Here is an 18942-nt window from a genome sequence, read left to right as displayed (position 1 = left end):
ATTTCTTATAACTCTTATCACTCTCTTCGGATATTATATCGTTTGAGAACATTTAGAACTTGATGCTTCGCGATGTTTTTGATAACACATACTACATGGGATACTGGCAGGACTCAGAGAATCGCTCAAATCAGTATAGGACAACATCAGTGCTAGAAATCTCAAACCAAATCAATGGGAAAGCGAAAAAATGGCCCATAAATGAATTATTGCTAATGCTCTGTCAATAAAATATCTAAATTCCTCAAAAATGCATTGTGGTGGGAAAACTGAATTTTCCTAAAGGGGTTATATATTGTACTGAGCCAAAAAAATCGAAATTTTTTTTGAATCGATTTGAAGTTTATACTTTACTCAAATTTCCAACGCGACTGAGAACTAAGAAATCAACGCTTTTTCTTGAAAAAAGCGAATCAACAATGAATATTTCCAGACTTTTATTTCCAGGTTTTATTTCCTATTTAAGAACTATTGTGTTTTTTACATCCTAGATTGCATGATTCAGTGATCGAAACCCAAAACTTCATAAAGTATTTGAAATTATTAAATTTAAATTTGTTTTTGCTATTGGAATTGACAATATGATAGTATCGCCCCTTTGGCGATTGTTTACTTTTTCGGTCCCACCTATCAGCATTGAAGTATCGCCTTTACGTTTTTTTACAATAACTACCGTTTCACACCACCGATTTCGTCCGGGTTTTTTCAATAGCGATTGTTACTATTTACAGCTGGTATCAGCTTGATAATCCTAAAAAATGCGAAAAAACAGTTTTGCCTCTAAACTGCTAGCAAAAAAAAGTATCGCCCTGTTTGTTTGCATGGAGCGTGAAGGGCGAAACTTTAAATAAACAAACAAAAATACAGTTTCGCCAGTTGTATTTTTTGCTGTAGTTTGAGAAAGCAATATCGTAGAATCCAAATTTTTAGGTTAATTTTTTGCGTTTCAAAGCGCGAATGAGGGCTATATGAAAAAAGCCTAATGTTTACATCTGTAAGTATCGCCCTTTTCACAAAAAAGCGTTGAAATGAAATCGCAGCTCCTGATATCACGCTATCTCTGAAGTGCATGCGTGCATAGTTCCAAATTTTACTTCGACATCGACTTTTTCTAAAGGTGACTTCCCAGTAGTATCCTTGATTTGTATTATTAATGCTAATTAATGCATTACTGGAATTTTCATTTTCACGAAACTTTTTGATAACATTCCGTCACATGCGTTAATGCACTGGGTGCAAAGTGCTCTGAAAATCTAGGGAAATCGTATTAGGGCACCAGCGGGTCTAATTCAGAGCTATCTGCGCGGCGAGTTAAATGTGTAAAGAATACTAAAAATTAATTTCTATTCCATAATTTTCAGTTCAGCAATTCGAGAGATCATGCTCACCGCAAGCCATGAAAAATAGACTACGTTGTGAAGTGATGGTCACTATTTATTAAAAAATCACGGTTAAATAAAAAATTAAACTATTAAAAAATTTCAAATAGTTTATAATTTTCACAAACCTCTTAGGGTGGGGGTGGGTGTAGCGTAGTTGGTAAATCGATTGCCTTGTACGCAGCGTACCCGGGTTCGAGTCCCGACCCCGGACATAGGGTTAGAAATTTTTCATAAGAGATTTTTGTAACCCGAAGAGGCGAATGACCTTAAGGTTAAAACCTCTATTATCGAAATAATAAAAAAAAAACCTCTTAGGAAAAATTGTTTAATAAGCTTTCGTAATATTGTGTGGGGAAAAGCTGAAAATTTCAGTATTTTCTCTATCTGCAACATGTAAACCCTTAAGTATTCAATTAATTGGCATACGAACTGGAATAGGTTCGCCAAATTTTGGAAGAAGTCTATAAAATAACACCTTGAAAACTACCTAAAATTTGCTGTAGTTCGATGCAATAAAAAAATCCCCAAAAATGAAATGTACCTATTAATGGGAAACACAGTGAATAATACATACAATAAAGACCCATTTTTATCAGTCTCATGGTGTATTTTAGGCTGACAAAATGGGGACATTGACTAAATCGGGCATTTTTTTCTTTATAATAAACTGAAGCTGTTAAAATATTCTATCCGTCCCTTGATGTAGTCCGATAACTATTTATGATTATGATGAACTTTTTATTTCTGCATATTTCCATCTTCATGATAAGGAAACATGCTCAAGAAAGGATTTACTCGAATTCAGTCTTGTTCGTCTGCTAGAGCCCATCAAACATATGTTCATATTTGGCTGATAAAATCGGGGTTTCAATGTGTTATAATAGATATTCAGCAGAAGTTTCTTTTGAACGAGTATAGAACGTTTGTTTCTACTTACTTGAAGTCAGCGGCGTAGCCAGAAATTCGATTTGGTGAAAATCGATCATACTGTCCAAACGGCATAATTCCGAAATCGTAATTTTTGAAGTTTTAAAATTATGCAGAATTAATTTTTCAGAAAATAGTAACAGAGTTCGTGTCTTTAGCGAATTTGTTGAGACTTTAATGTAGTCATGAATATTAACCTGAGAAAATTCACCATAAATACTTCTTGGACGATATACCGTCAAAATTATTTTATCAAATGATGCGCTGTTTAACGTTTGTAAAACTCATCGAAGATACTAAACCTCCGAAATTGGCGGTTTCAAAATGATGCTATCTTGACCTTAATTTACTTTTTTAAAACATTTGACCTATACATATAATTGGTCATACAACAAAAATCAAATGCTCATCAAAATCGATCAGGACCTCCTAGAGTCGAACGGAAATCGTCATTTTTCATAAATTTCTCTCTACATTCGGAAAGTGTTATCCTCGTTATTAATCATATTACGTTTTCGTCTCAACTCGACCTGTTTTAATCCACCTAGTGGTGCAATTGTGCTTGTCTCATTTGTCCAGACTACGATTCCATGGCTGGTTATGTTCAATACAATGGTGGAAATGAATATTACATGTTCAATACGATTTGCACATACATACAATGGATCGACAGCCACGATCTTGAGATACTATGGAATACTGAAACATCGCTTGAAACAAGCGGCGGATCATGGAGAAAGATCCGGGAGGTCCGAGTCCTGCCGAAAATTTTCAACTTGTTAAGAAATTTTAAACTAGTTTTAATTTTAAAGTAGCAACCCTCACTGCATACTCCCTCCGGGCCGGTATGATTGACGATTTTTAGAGTGATTGCATAACCTTTCTATATGAGAAAGGCAAAAATGTACCAAAGTCCAAAAAAGTCAATTTTTGTCACACATTATTTTTTCGAGTTTACATAAAATCTCAATGTTTCATGCATTTTAAAGTCATTTGGCATCAAAAATACAAATTTGATTTTGAAAATTTTTCATTTCAGTTTATATAGGAATTTGCTGTCTGATTGCACTCTTCAACTCGTAACTCCGGAACTAGAAGCCCAATCAATAAAAAATTCAATAGCAGCCAGTGGGAAGGTTGTACCTTTCATTTGAGACTAACTTTGTGCAAATCGGTTCAGCCATCTCTGAGAAACAGAGATCACATTTTTTCCACATACACACATACATACACACACAGACATTTTCCGATCTCGACGAACTGAGTCGATTGGCATATGACACTTGGCCCTCCGGGTCGGGATTAGATTGACGAATTTTAGAGTGAATGAAAAAGGCAAAAACATTTTTAGCAAATGTTGAAAGTTATGCATTTTTTTGGTGAGCAGTTCTATGTTTCATAGACATCCCAAGTAACAATTGAAATGCTTGAAGGATTTACCATTGTTTTATCTTGATTTTAAGAAGGCACCATCGAAGCCGATGATTTTATTATGGTTTTAAATAGCTATCATTAGATTTGCTCTGTGGGTACTCTATAAAACATTGTTATGACTTCAGCAATATAACTTGAACTTTTAAGTTTTATGTGTGGTTGTAAAAAGGTTCTGTGCACTATTTTAAAACTAGAATAAAACAAGCAATCAAATCATAAGACAGTTTTGTTGTAGACTATTGCAAACCTTGCAGTTGATCGATTTCTTTAATAGAACCTATTCTAAACAATTATTCTTACGCAAGGTGTAATATGCACTACGGAGCTATAATGATTGTCAAGATAAAATAAATAAATGGTGGGAGCTTTTGTACCGATGCAGTTGTCCAACTTGAGGAGCGAAATAGAATGGAATTTAATGAATAAATTTTACGATTTGGTGGACATACTTAAGAAATGCAGGATACATATGAGGGATTCAATGAGAAACCGGCCGACCGTAAAATATGACCATCGTCGATTCGAACGAAACTTTGCAGGTGTGTTCGGTTTATGAATCTCCATGATATTCTCTGGCAATTGGAATATTTAGATACAAGAGCAATTTTTCAAAAGGGCGTAAACGTTTTTACGTGCATGAATATCAAAATTTTGTTGTTCGATTACTGTATTTTATACAGCAAAACTATCGGAGAACGAGTTACAGGGAATGAATACTTCTGCCCGAAAAAAATATACACTGAAAAAAATGTTGTCATTTTTCAAAAAAACAAAAATTTATGTTAATACTTAAAATTGCGAAAAAAATCCATTTTTTTAAATTTTTTATATTTTGTCAACAAAAACCTAAAGAGAAAAGAAACATTTTGAATGTAGTCGCATGATGGAGAACTTATCGGTAAAAAAGTTTTTCTAACAATAACTTTATACATGTTTTTAAATTTCATGTTAATTGGCATACAAAATTGTAATATTATTACAGAAATCATTTTAAGCATTATTTAAAATCAAAATGCATTTAACAAAAATCTTCCAAAATGCGATAGTTTTCGAGATATTTGGAATTTTGCTCCATCAAAAACAATTAATTCGAGTAATTATGCTCTTTTTAAAAGTTATTCGCGTTACCCCATCATAAAATGTCAACAATATAATGTTTATCGTTTTAAAGACGTAAAAGCAACTTTTTTAGTGTATTTGGATCATGCAGAAACTTTCAATAAAAAAGTTTTCCTAACAACAACTTTTGACATATTTTTATAATTCATACTATTTGCAGTCAAAAATAAAATTTTCTTTTTGAATATGATTCTAAACGCCACTTTAAATCGAAATGCTTATAACACAATTTTTCTGAAATGTATTAGTTCTCGAGATATTTTAACCTTTGTTTTAACAACACAATTATTTTGTTTTATTACGACCTTTTCAAAAGTTATTCGCGTTTCTCCATCAACAATAATAGGTTTTTCAAAAGGCCCATAAACTTTACTGCAACTTTCTCTTTGACATTAGGGCGATATTGTAAACCATTTGAAAGTTACATGAAAGCAACCAAAATATTATTCAACCACAGAGACTGATGATTAAACTTTGAAGTTGAATCTCATTATGGTTGTTCTCTTGTAACTATTAAATGCTTTACAATATCGCCCTAATGTCAAAGGAAAAGGTGCAGGAAAGTTTATGGGCCTTTTGAAAAACCTATTATTGTTGATGGAGAAACGAGAATAACTTAAGAAAAGGTCGTTATTAAACAAAATAATTGTGTTGTTAAAACAAAAGTTAAAATACCTCGAGAACTAATACATTTCAGAAAATTTTTGTTACGAGCATTTCGATTGAAAATGACGTTTAGAATCATATTCAAAAAGAAAATTGTATTTTTGACTGCAAATAGTATGAATTATAAAAATATGTCAAAAGTTGTTGTTAGGAAAACTTTTTTATTGAAAGCTTCTCCATGATCCAAATACACTTAAAAAGTTGCTTTTACGTCTTTAAAATGATAAACATTAGATTGTTGACATTTAATGATGGGGTAATGCGAATAACTTTTAAAAAGAGCATAATTACACGAATTAATTGTTTTTGTTGGTGCAAAATTCCAAATATCTCGAAAACTATCGCATTTTGGAAGATTTTTGTTAAATGCATTTTGATTTTAAATGAAGCTTAGAATTATATTCCATAATAAAATTACAGTTTTGTATGTCAATTAGTAGTAAATTTAAAAACATGTATAAAGTTATTGTTAGAAAAACTTTTTTACCGATAAGTTCTCCATCATGCAATTACATTCAAAATGTTTCTTCCCTTTTTTTTGTTTTTGTTAACAAAATATAAAAAATTAAAAAATGGGTTTTTTCGCAATTTAAATTTTTAAAATAAATTTTTATTTTTTTTTTAAAATGACACAACATTTTTTTCAGTGTATATTTTTTTCGGGCAGAAGTATTCATTCCCTGTAACTCGTTCTCCGATAGTTTTGCTGTATAAAATACAGTAATCGAACAAAAAAAATTTGAAATTCATACACGTGGAAACCTTTACGCCCTTTTGAAAAGTTGCTCTTGAGGCAAAATAATCTTATTACCTGTGGAAAATGTTTAGTCTTCCATGCCGGTGAAACGTGTAAAGTTTCATCGGAATCGAAGATGGTCGGTTGACGATTTTAAAGATTTTCGGAAGGATCTTCGTGGAATTCCTCATATAGCGTCGGCAAATAGGACTAGCGAAATTAAATAATAAGGTAACTTCAGGATTTATCAGTAGAATAGTAAATATTGTTCACCGATGCAAAAAATTACAATATTTGAATAATTCACGCATTGAATTAGTGCGATGGTTGAGCTTAAATGCTGTGCCTGTGGAGATTGCGGTTGTATTTATTATTTTTATTTATATTCTACGTAAATGTAAACAGGTCGCTGTTTCACACTATCAGTCTTTTTGCCAGATATTTCACCCGCAGAGGTTAGATTCGTTGACCTGTTAATTAAACTTTACAAATTATATGCTTTGTCATTTTACGTACACAATATTAAAAAGAAATTTGACTAAATTTCTTTGGCGTTAGTTGCATCGAAAAGCATAAAAATCAACGTAGAGCTTAGTGACGCTATTACACAAACGTTCCGCTCGTTACTCGTTTTATTTTCTGATCGACGAAATAAATTGTCTGTTCAAAGTAAAGAGGATTTTTTTTCCTTTCTGTTCGGAAAGACTTCGTTGCCAATTCTCAGTGAACAAAACAATTTCATGGATAGTACTACAATTCTGCACTTACAATCCTTCTTCGAAACGGTAAGTGTGGCATTTTCAGTTCTATTCCTAAGGAGCCAACCGGATCTCAAAAGTTCAATCAGCTAATACCACAATGCTTCCTACATGAGATTCCAAAACAAGATTCTTTGTTCACATGAATACGGAAGTTTCCTGCTAATTTGGTTACTTCAAATTGATTAATCAAGACATTTACTAGAAGGACATTACATTGTGTGACATTTGCTATAGCTGTCAACAAATCATTTATTTGACAGCGGTCTCAGCAACAGGCTGCCATTTTTGAATATTGTTTAAAATAGTAGTTTCAATACTTGTTACAGTATTAGCTGTAAGTGCGAAATGTATAACCATTGTATCTAAATTGATATTTTATACTATTCAAAACGAAAAATGTGACGTAATCGCTTTATTTCTTAGATAACTCAAGTTTGACAACCGCTACATACAAAAAACGCCTACCTTTTTATCTACCATCTTGGTCGAAGTCGCTGTCAAACAAAATAATTATAACCTGCAAGCAGCGATACAGCCCACCATAAAAACAAATAAAAATGGGCCGTAAACAAGAATAAAGATTTCGTATATTTAATATTTTGGGAAATATTATATACCTAACAATCATGCATTTCGCTCAATGATTGAAGTTATGAGGTGTGAAGGAATAAAACCATGATAAAATTTTATTGTATAAATACAATCAATGGAGAAAAGCCAAGGTAGAACTGAAAGCTTTGACATGGAAAGAAAAAGAGGCTAGACTTTGAAATAAAACGATTACTCCTATGGTGGTTTGCATATCAAGTTATACTGGTAGCAATACAACTGGGCCAACTTGTCATAACACGGGTTTATAGCGGCCTGTAGAAAGGTGTCAAAACCATGAAGTACGCATGGAAGGTTTTAAACATTGGTTGTAATAAACGCTATAAAACTTTAATATAACCAAATTTGTTGCATGGGATTAAATCAACTTTAACTTCGCTTCCTATTAAATAAAGGCCCTTATTACAGTGCATCTCTACAAAAGCGAGCTCAATTTGAAAAGAAATCTGAGGATTATGATTGATTACAGAACTCTGGAATTTTCTATTGGAACGTTTTCAGGCAGAAATTTGATATTGATGCTATTAGACAACTGTGAATTCAAGACCCATAGATCAGTTACATATCAGGACCCCATTCCGACAATTTATCAAAAGTCCTCATGATGTTTACAACAATAGGTTATCAATGTGCGGATCAGATAATTGTTGTTGTAATATTGAATTAAATCAGTCTGCATCAATAAATTTTCAACTTCAATCAAATATTTTTTTCGGTTGTATGGTGCTAAACCCCAAAACCTTCTCTTGGCTACGCCGTTGCTTGGAGTTATTTATTTCGCTTTTCATTTTCCGATATGTTTCAGATCGATCCGATGGTTATAAGTTAGAAAAATTGCAGTCAGAAGGTTCGCACAAATGAACATTTTTGTACTGATAAGTTATCAAGTTCCTTCCAGACAACTTGGAAGTGTTCGGTGGTTATTTCTAGCGGTTGTAGATAGTAAAATGAAATACAAAATTCGTTTTATCGAAATAATGTTTAGCTTATTTCAATGGATTATAACTATATTGAACAATAAATAGGCGACAAAGAGTAATCATTAAACAACAAGCCATAACTTTTAAAGTATTCAAAATAGATATTTAAAGTCTCTAGTAAAGTTATTCGCAAAAATAAGAGCTACAAATTTGCTGAAGACATCATTTCGATATAATCACTTCCAAGAAAATTTGTGAAAATATCTCACTCATAGGGGGATTAATCAGCAAAAGCACAATACCAAAAGAAAGGGCATATTACCTCCATTAAATTCTCCGAAGATACTATTGACCTAAAATAAGCCGTTTTGGCGTTAATAATAGATTACATGTTTTTGGTCATATTTCTTGCAATGGGAAATGATAAAAATCTTTCGTCCGCATTTAATGTTAAATATCTCTTTTGATAATAGTTCGATTTCAACAATCTATAGCTTGTTCGAAAGGTATTCGTTAAAGCTGTCATAACATATAAATTGTTAATCTATATTGTCAATTTCGGCAGATAATTTAAAAAAACTGCAGAAAACGCCATTTTTACACATTCAAACATTCATATCTTGGAAACTAAACATCAGAATCAAAAACAAATTAATAGCGTTCATACTGTTTTTTAGTTCTTTCATTTAAAATTGGTTTGAATAAGATCGGTTCAGCCATTGCTGAGAAACACGAATGAGAATTTGTCCGTTACATACACACACATACACACACAGACATTGTCCCAAATCGTCGAGCTGAGTCGATTGGTATATAAAACTCGGCCCTCCGGGCCTCGGAAAAAATTAGAAAATACGATTATATAATACTAATTATTACTTACGTAGTAAACCATCCAGTATTTAAACTGGTATTGTCACGAGTCATATTTCCACTGACAGCACGAAACCTGACGAAACACCAACGGCAACCGTACACTTGGGTACAAATTTACCTCACGCCAACTTTGACACCTGCTTCCACGAAGGCTATATGCAATATGGCTATACCACCTTTTCCTACTCTTACTACGAACTCTAAATTAAGTTATGGTTAGGGTCCCAGGTCGTACGTATTTGTACCCCAGTGCAACGTTCTAGGGTTAAAGTTTTCTTCGTCGGAGAAAAGATTCAAATTTTCTTATGAAGTAAGCCGACAAGAGTTTTGTAGCTTGCTCAGATCGTTGTGATTTGGTCTCAGCTTTTATGGATTGGCCACATCCACATCCAGCATCATATCTATATCCAGGGTTTTTGAAAATTACTCGTCGGATTGAGAAAATTGAACCCCAGATTTCCCGTACCATTGACCACCAGTATCCGAGTATTTTTTGAAACGGATTCTACTTCTCCGTATTGCGACGTAAATTTTTCAATGAACTTAGCGCAAATACGCAATTTTTGAACCCTCCACATAAACCTTCATCTAAAGCATTCACACGTAACGGCATGTTTTTTTTTTTATTCATTTCGTTTATTTGATAGGCACAAATGCGTTAGCTTGGCGGTGCCGAATTCTTTTGTTTTTACATTTTGAATATCTTAAAACTAGGAGGTTACAATGTTGAAATATTTTTTTTTATAAAAGAGAAAAAATTTACAGCTATCTTAAGACTAGAAAAAAAATATCTATATATAAGAGAGGGGGCAAAAGATTTTTTTTTATGAAAAATTTTAAAACAAGGAATTCAATAGTAATAGTTTTTTAGGAAATATTTACAGTTATCTTAAAACTAACAATATAGTTTGGTACACAAAAGGGGGAACAAATATTTATGAAAAATTTCACAGATGTTTTAAAACTAGGGATACAATTCTATTTACAAGATGGGGGACAATAGTTTTAACAAAGAGTAGAAATTACAACTATCTTAAAACTAGGAATACGGAATACAAATTTGATTTTTTATCGGATACTTATGCTTGGTCATTTCCAAAATCGGTGTAGAAGTAGTTGTATCAAGGACAGGGGAGAGAAGGCGTAGATGGTGACCGGTAGAGAAGAGCAAAACTTGCAACTTTCGGGCAAACGGGAGATCAGCGAAACAAATTTGCGCCTCAGTCTAGTAGGTCGGATTGGCGGGTGGTATTCTTCGGACCCGCGGGGAATCCTTCAAAGGGAATCCTTCGTACCTCGAGTCGCTCTCGCTTCAGATTCCGTAGTGATAAGGGCGACGGCGGTTACATAGTGGCAGTCTGAAGCTTATCGGTTCCACACGGCAAGAGGAAACTTCTAAAAACGAGAAATAAAAAGAGAGGGGCTAAATTTGGATATTTATCGTTTTTTATGAAAGTATAAATAAGGGACATATAGGGGAAATCACGATTTGCCAGCATATCTCGGACTGGGACATTGGGTGGTCTACCTCGGGCCCGAAGGGAATCCTTTAACTGAGACCTGGCGTCCAAATACCCGGCGCATACCCAGACAACGTGCTCGATGTCATGATAGCCCTCGTCACAAGCACACAGACTACTCTCCGCAGGCCCAATACGCCGCAAATGTGCATCTAAGGTGTAGTGGTTGGACATAAGTCGGGACATTACACGAATAAAATCCCGACCCACATCCATCCCCCTGAACCAAGGCTTCGTTGATACCTTTGGGATAATCGAATGTAGCCATCGTCCAAGTTCACCATTGCTCCACGAGGTTTGCCAACTGTTGAGTGTCCTCTGACGACAAATACTAAAAAATTCGTTGAAGCAGATTGGTCTTTCGTATATGTCACCGTTTAATGCGCCCACCTTTGCTAATGAGTCGGCCTTTTCATTGCCCGGGATAGAACAATGAGAGGGGACCCAAACAAAGGTAATCTGATAAGATTTTTCAGATAACGTACACAAGGACTCCTGTATCTTCCCCAGAAAATACGGGAATTGCTTTTTAGGCTTCACCGTACGAAGAGCCTCGATAGAGCTGAGGCTGTCCGAAATGATGAAGTAGTGATCTGTGGGCAGAGTGTCGATGATCCCAAGGGTGTACTGAATTGCAGCTAACTCTGCGACGTAAACTGAAGCGGGATCATTGAGCTTGAATGAAGCGGTGATAGTATTGTTGAAGATACCGAAGCCAGTGGACCCATCGAGATTTGATCCGTCAGTGTAGAACATTTTGTCACAGTCGACTTCTCGGAATTTATTATAAAATATATTGGGGATCACTTGCGGGCGTATATGGTCCGGGATTCCACGAATCTCTTCCTTCATGGATGTGTCGAAGAATACAGTAGAATCAGAAGTATCTAGGAAACGAACACGGTTGGGAGTATGCGTAGAAGGATTAATGCTCTGTGCCATGTAGTCGAAGTACAAGGACATAAATCGGGTTTGAGAATTAAGCTCGACGAGCCTCTCGAAGTTTTCAATCACCAACGGGTTCAGAATGTCGCATCGGATGAGCAATCGATATGAGAGTTCCCAAAATCGATTTTTTAGCGGAAGAACGCCCGCCAGCACTTCGAGACTCATCGTATGGGTCGAATGCATGCAACCCAAGGCAATGCGCAAGCAACGATACTGGATTCTCTTCAGTTTGATGAAGTGTATGTTCGCAGCGGAGCGGAAACAGAAACACCCGTACTCCATCACCGACAATATCGTTGTTTTGTACAACCTGATCAGGTCTCCTGGGTGAGCACCCCACCATGTTCCAGTTATTGTTCGGAGAAAATTAATCCTTTGTTGGCATTTCTGTTTCAGATACCTAATGTGACATCCCCAGGTACCTTTAGAGTCGAACCAGACCCCGAGATATTTAAATGTGAAAACCTGGTTGATCGTTGCACCCATTAATAGAAGCTGGAGTTGCGCCGGCTCACGCTTCCTAGAAAAAACAACCAACTCAGTTTTCTCCGTGGAGAACTCAATACCCAGTTGAAGAGCCCAAGCAGACAAATTGTCCAAGGTATTTTGTAATGGTCCTTGCAAGTCGGCAGCTTTGGGCCCTGTAACAGAGACCACCCCGTCGTCTGCAAGTTGCCTTAGCGTGCATGAATTGGCAAGACAATCGTCAATGTCATTCACGTAAAAATTGTAGAGTAGGGGACTTAGACATGAGCCCTGGGGAAGACCCATGTAGCTAAATCGCGATGTTGTTAAATCGCCATGCGAAAAGTGCATGTGCTTTTCAGACAACAGGTTTAGCAAAAAGTTATTTAAAATTGGTGAAAGACCATGCTGGTGCAGCTTCTCTGACAGAATGTTGATAGAAACTGATTCAAAAGCCCCCTCAATATCCAAGAAGACTAATGCCATCTGCTCTTTGTTAGCATAGGCCATTTGGATTTCTGTAGAAAGCAACGCAAGGCAATCGTTCGTCCCTTTGCCTTTGCGGAAGCCAAATTGTGTATCTGACAGTAAGCCATTTGCTTCAACCCAATTGTCGAGGCGAAACAAGATCATTTTCTCGAACAACTTCCGAATACAGGACAGCATTGCAATCGGCCGATACGAGTTGTGGTCGGAGGCTGGTTTTCCTGGTTTTTTAATGGCGATGACCTTCACTTGCCTCCAGTCATGAGGGACAATGTTACCCTCAAGAAACTTGTTAAATAAGTTCAGCAAGTGCCTTTTTGCAGTGTCAGGCAGATTCTTCAGCAAGTTGAATTTGATTCTGTCTAACCCTGGGGCGTTATTGTTGCATGATAAGAGAGCAAGTGAGAACTCCACCATCGAAAACGGTGTTTCGTTCGCGGTATCGGGAGGAGACGCGGCGCGGCACGTTTTCTGTACCGGGACAGAGTCCGGGCAGATCTTCTTGGCGAAAGCGAATATCCAACGGTTTGAATATTCCACGTTCTCGTTGGTACTATTACGGTTACGCATACGTCGAGCCGTACCCCAAAGAGTGCTCATCGCTGTTTCTCTCGTTAACCCGTCGACGAACCGGCGCCAATAACTGCGTTTTTTGGCTTTCATTAGACTCTTCATTCGCTTTTCTAACGACGCGTACTGTAGATAGCTAGCGAGTAACCCGTCTTCCCGGAAGGCCTTATATGCAGTGGACTTCTCCGCGTACAGCTCTGAGCACTCTTTATCCCACCACAGGGTGGGAGACCGTCCATGGGTATTCGCGCTGGGTACTGGTTTAGTCTGAGCTTGATTCGCACTGTCGAGAATCAAGCCAGCCAAAAACCTGTACTCTTCCTCCGGAGGAAGTTCTTGAGGGGATTCGATTTTAACGGATATCGCGGTCACGTAACTCTTTCAATCAATGTTCCGTGTGAGGTCATACGAGGCATTGATTGTTTTCGATGGTCTTGAACCGTTAGCAATTGAAATCACGATAGGCAAATGATCGCTACCGTGGGGATCAGGGATCACCTTCCACATGCAATCTAACTGTAGCGATGTCGAGCAAAGCGATAAATCCAACGCGCTTGCGCGTGCTGGTGGTGTAGGAATCCGCGTCATTTCTCCCGTGTTTAAGATGGTCATGTTGAAATTGTCGCAAAGATCTTGGATTAATGTTGATCTATTATCATCATGAAGACAACCCCATACCGTACCGTGCGAGTTAAAGTCACCCAGAACTAGCCGCGGTGCCGGTAAGGATTCCGTGATATTACAAAGCGTTCGGTGCCCTACCGAGGCTCTAGGAGGAATGTAGATGGAAGCAATGCAAAGGTCTTTACCTTTGATTAAAACTTGACAAGCGACAATTTCAATGCCTGGTGTTGAAGGGAGGTTAATTCGGTTGAAAGAATAGCACTTTTTGATCCCCAAAAGTACTCCTCCATAGGGGTTTTCTCGATCCAGACGAATTATATTAAAGTCGTGGAAGTTGAGATTTATATCGGAAGTTAACCAAGTTTCACATAATGCGAAAGCATCACATTTTAAACTATTTAGTAAAAATTTAAAGGAATCGATTTTCGGGAGGATACTTCTGCTGTTCCACTGTAGAACAGTGATCGAATCGGTGACCTCGTTCGATGACTTAGCCATCGAAGGATACGATCGCTGCAAGGAGGGGCCATTTAGTAGTCAACTGCTTCAAAAATGTTTGCACTATAGGGAGAAAACGTATCAGAAGGCTTTTAAGAGGATCAGTAACATTGAAAGCTGTGAAAATTAAGTCCACTATGTCAGAAAATTTCATTAGTCCGCTACTGGACTGAGTATCTGTTTGAAAAAAGGGGACACTTGGGGTTTTGGATGTCCCTGGAAGTGGTGGGTACTCCTTGTTAGAATTAATATTTCCAAGTCCTGGAGCAAATTGCTTCGGCTTTTGAGCATCACTTCCGTTGGATTTATTGGTTGTAGATGGCGCACTCTGAGTGGACGACACCTTGGCACCCTTACGAGGCAATGTAGGGGAGGCTGGATTTCTCCTCTTCCTGGATTCCCCTGGGTTAACGAATGATGTTCCCTCTTGTGGGTCGTCAGATTCTTGCTCAACGCCAGCCAAAAGAGCAAAGGAATTTTCGGAAGGGACAGATGGCGAAGCATTCTTTAGCATTTCTGCATAAGACTGCCTCGAACGATCCTTAAGGGAGCGCTTAATTTTATCCCCGCGCTGCTTGTACGCCGGGCATGACTTAAGAGCATGCAGAGGGCCCCCGCAGTAAATACACTTCTCAGTTTCTCCACCGCAAGCGTCATCCTCATGCTCTCCCTCGCATTTGCCGCACCGTTTTTTATTGCCACAATAAGTGGCTGTGTGGCCCAGTTGCTTGCAATTGCTGCAGTTCATTACCCGCGGTACAAACAGGCGAACGGGTAAGCGAACCCTATCCAGGAGGACATAGTTGGGAAGAGAGGACCCGGAGAAAGTCACCCGAATCGAGTCTGACGGAGAATAAGTTGTCTTATCATTTTCTGTTTTTGCGGAATACAATTGCTTGCATTCCAGAATCTTCACCTTTTGAAGTGAAGGGTCCTTAAAGCAGCCAACCCCGTACTTCAACAGGTCTTCGCACTTTAGACCCGGTTCGGCGACTATTCCATCGATCTCCACTGCCCTACAAGGCACATACACTCTGAATTGTTTCGTAAAACGCTCGCTGCGAGCAATCTGGTTTGCCTGGTCGAGGTCATTCACTAAAACGCGTATCTTATTAGCTCGAACACGTGTTATCTGAGCTACGGCCGGGTAGTTAGCAGTCAGCTCCCGTGATATTTCTAGAATATTGGGCGATTTCGTGTTGGGCCGGAAATTCACCACCCAGGGTCCATTTGAACTGGCTGGGTATGTTTTAATACGGGGAGGACTGGGGGAATCAGGGGAGGGAGTAATATCGGGTTTATCCGGTAAATCCATGGGAATATCATTCCCATCCAATGTTCCTTCGCCCTCGGCCATTTAGGCACGAGGATAGCACGTGGTGTAAACGAGAGATGAAACTTGTATTCAGGGGAAAGGGAAAAGTAGACCGATCGGGGAAAGGGAAACGAAAGAAAGAAAAATAATACTTAGCTTATATAGCAGCGTGTCCGGCAATTCTGGTATTCACTTCACCAGCCTGGGCACCGGCGAACAAAGACTGCCTCAAACAATAGTTGACCTTCACTGACAATATTTATTCTTGTTCACTTTATGCACAGCACCAGAAAACGAACTGCTTCGATCGAGAGCTCGGAGAGTTATGTAACGGCATGTTCTAGGTTGCTGTTGCCATGTAAAACATTTTCTTTGTCCGATTAAGTCTGCTTAACTCTATCATTGAGTATCTGATATGATCGAAATCGAGGAAAGTTCCTTCCGAAAACTTAAGACCCAGGTTCACCGTCAGTAAATGGTCCACTTCGCGAATATTTGGAATAATACGGAAAAATTAAAAGTCAATAGCCACAGTATTTGTCCGAAGCTCCAATTTTTACTTCTGTATTTAATTCACTCGTCTGGAATGATAACGGCAATACTAACCGTAATCGTTTCTTCTATGCCTCAGATATTGCATACTAGATTGAAATACTCAGGTTGAAGAAAGAAGCACTAGAAAAGCTGTCGATGGGTTTTCGTAGCAATATGTGCACATTTTACCAATCGGAGATTTCTATTCTTTGAGTATCGTGTGAGATTGAAATGGAAAATCAATAAGAATGAGATATACTATTCTCAAAACATAAGAATATTTTTTCCCGTATGTTGTCCCGTGCGGTTCTCCTGTTCTAATGTTCCACTACAAAAGCGTGTGAATGCAACTCTATAGTGATTCCTTGTAATTTATTATGAAGGGTTAAGGCTGATTGAGTTAGTATCGTTGATGAATAAAACAGATTCGAGTAGTCCTTACTGATTTCCTTGAGTAGCATCGAAAAAAAATGTGTATGATATGCCAAATTCTTCACTACTTTCCGCGCATGACAGAAATCGCGTACCCAAGCTTCCATTTCCATTTTCCAACTCGTGAATTCCGAAATTCCATTTTCCAACTCGTGAGTTAGAATCCTTTTTGCCAAGAAGGCGTGTCCCTCCCCTGTCTGGCTGAAACCACCAGTGCATCTCGCTTCTGCCTTCAATGTCTCCAACTGCTCCAGTCGTCGAAATACCAACGATAAGCTACGGACAAGTTCATTTTATAAACTCTTTCCGCAAGACCTTCATCAAAAATTAATTTATCAACTCGTTACAGTAAGTAAGTCATTGCATACTGTACCGTTTCTAGCAGCTGTGTAAAAAATCTCGACCACAACCATGAAAAAAGCATTGATTTTAATTTCTAACAAAACGCAAAGAAAGGCACACCGAATATGATGACGGCCGAGTGCCGTCGGCAAATTAATGACCCTAAAGTTTGCAAACTTCCAACAAGAAAAAAAGTCTTTCTACAAGGTTAGGTTGAGAGTTTCTGTTCCTTTCCTTCACTATTTTTTAGCTTCCCTGTTCTTTGTACACTAATTACTGTGGGAAGGAATTTACTTTGTCTGCCGTGTTGGCAGTCTGGAGGGAGTTAGCTCATCTCCTAAGCTAATCCGGATGAATTTTCAGTAGAATCGGGTGTAGTATGACGGCAATAGAGTTGTATACTAATAATGGGTTGCGAATTCTATTAAATAGAAGGCGAATGTTCCGCAAAGGATTTCTAGTATCTATGCTCATATTCGCGGTATCATAAGCTTCTATAAAACTCAAATGATTCATAAAATGATCCATCGTTATTGCTTCAAAATCATCAACTTCCTCCAGTTACAAAACGACTTCATCGCCGTCATTTGCAAATTTCATTTTTAACTGAAGATTTTTTTTTAACGTTTCCATTGCAGTGATAGATGCTCTGCGAGACGTCCAAGTCACAGTACCGCAGGCAGTTCGGAGAGGGGATAACGCTATGCTGTACTGCCACTACGACATGGACGGCGAAAATCTGTACTCGGTCAAGTGGTACAAAGGACGGCGGGAGTTCTACCGGTACACACCGAAAGAGAATCCAGCGATGAAAGTCTTCCCGGTGGCGGGAGTGCAAGTGAAGGTAAGTTAAAACCATTACGATTTATCAAAAGCAAAAATCACAATCTCGAATGCCAACGGATATTACCATGCCTCAACCGAAAGCATCAATCAGACTTTCCGCAAATCCCGTCAAAAAATGAACGAATATTATATTAAGCAACAGGATGCATTAAATTTTTTTTTCTCTCAATTCTACAAACCGAGCGTTTTACTCTCCAGTGTACAATTTATCCTGATGTCTTTCCCCAAATCCTACATCAGCCAACAAATCTACCGCGCGGTAAATCTTCCAGAACTCTTTCTCCGTGCTGAGCTTTACAGTGTGTATGGGCAGGTCGCCATTTATTATTAATACTTGGTATTACGTGCTATTTAGGCTAAATTTCCCCGCTGTCACTCGTTGGAGCGTTGCGCTGTGCACCGCGAAGAACACGAAACCAAAAAAAAAAACAAGACAGCCAACAGGGTCTCAAACGCCCTCCCATCCTTGCTCTGGGTGCGATAAATTTCCGCTGCCATAAATCACTCATGTATGTGAAAAATTCGAGCTTTCTTCATCTATGCCGACAAGCATAAAACACACAAACATACTGGCTAGGGTGGACCTGAACCAAAAAGGATGGACATGTGTGGTTTTGAGTGAATTGTCATTGTTTCAAATTCTGATAATTAAAAAAATCAAATCATTTCTCATTCTTAAAAGACGATTGTGAAACCATATATTAAGTTGTTAAATTATTGCGGTGGATGTTTTACAACTCAAGCAATTACCAACTACAAACAAGAGGCTCAACCCTAACACCCCAGCACTGCCAAAAGTGCGGAAGCTTTTTATGCTTGCTTGCGTTTGCTTTCGGTTATCTTGTTTCTCACACGGCCCAAAATGTTCACTTCTTTCTCGAAAAACTTTCAATCTCACCTGCTTATTAATCTAATTTTCAACCCCACCAACC

At 37.8% G+C, this 18942-nt stretch overlaps 1 protein-coding gene across 1 annotated transcript in view; it reads left to right on the top strand.

The window, feature by feature from the left end:
• Positions 1 to 18942, top strand: part of LOC131681816 (uncharacterized) — a 525351-nt gene that overhangs the window by 377480 nt on the left and 128929 nt on the right. The window contains exon 3 of the mRNA XM_058962868.1: positions 17803 to 18008. Within this exon, the coding sequence (XP_058818851.1) occupies positions 17803 to 18008 (206 nt within the window). The remainder of the gene's footprint in view (positions 1 to 17802; positions 18009 to 18942) is intronic.

Source organism: Topomyia yanbarensis, chromosome 2, assembly GCF_030247195.1.
Source record: "Topomyia yanbarensis strain Yona2022 chromosome 2, ASM3024719v1, whole genome shotgun sequence".
Lineage (NCBI taxonomy): Eukaryota > Metazoa > Arthropoda > Insecta > Diptera > Culicidae > Topomyia > Topomyia yanbarensis.
Note: the sequence above shows the minus strand (reverse complement) of the source record. Positions and strands in the feature narration are given on the sequence as shown.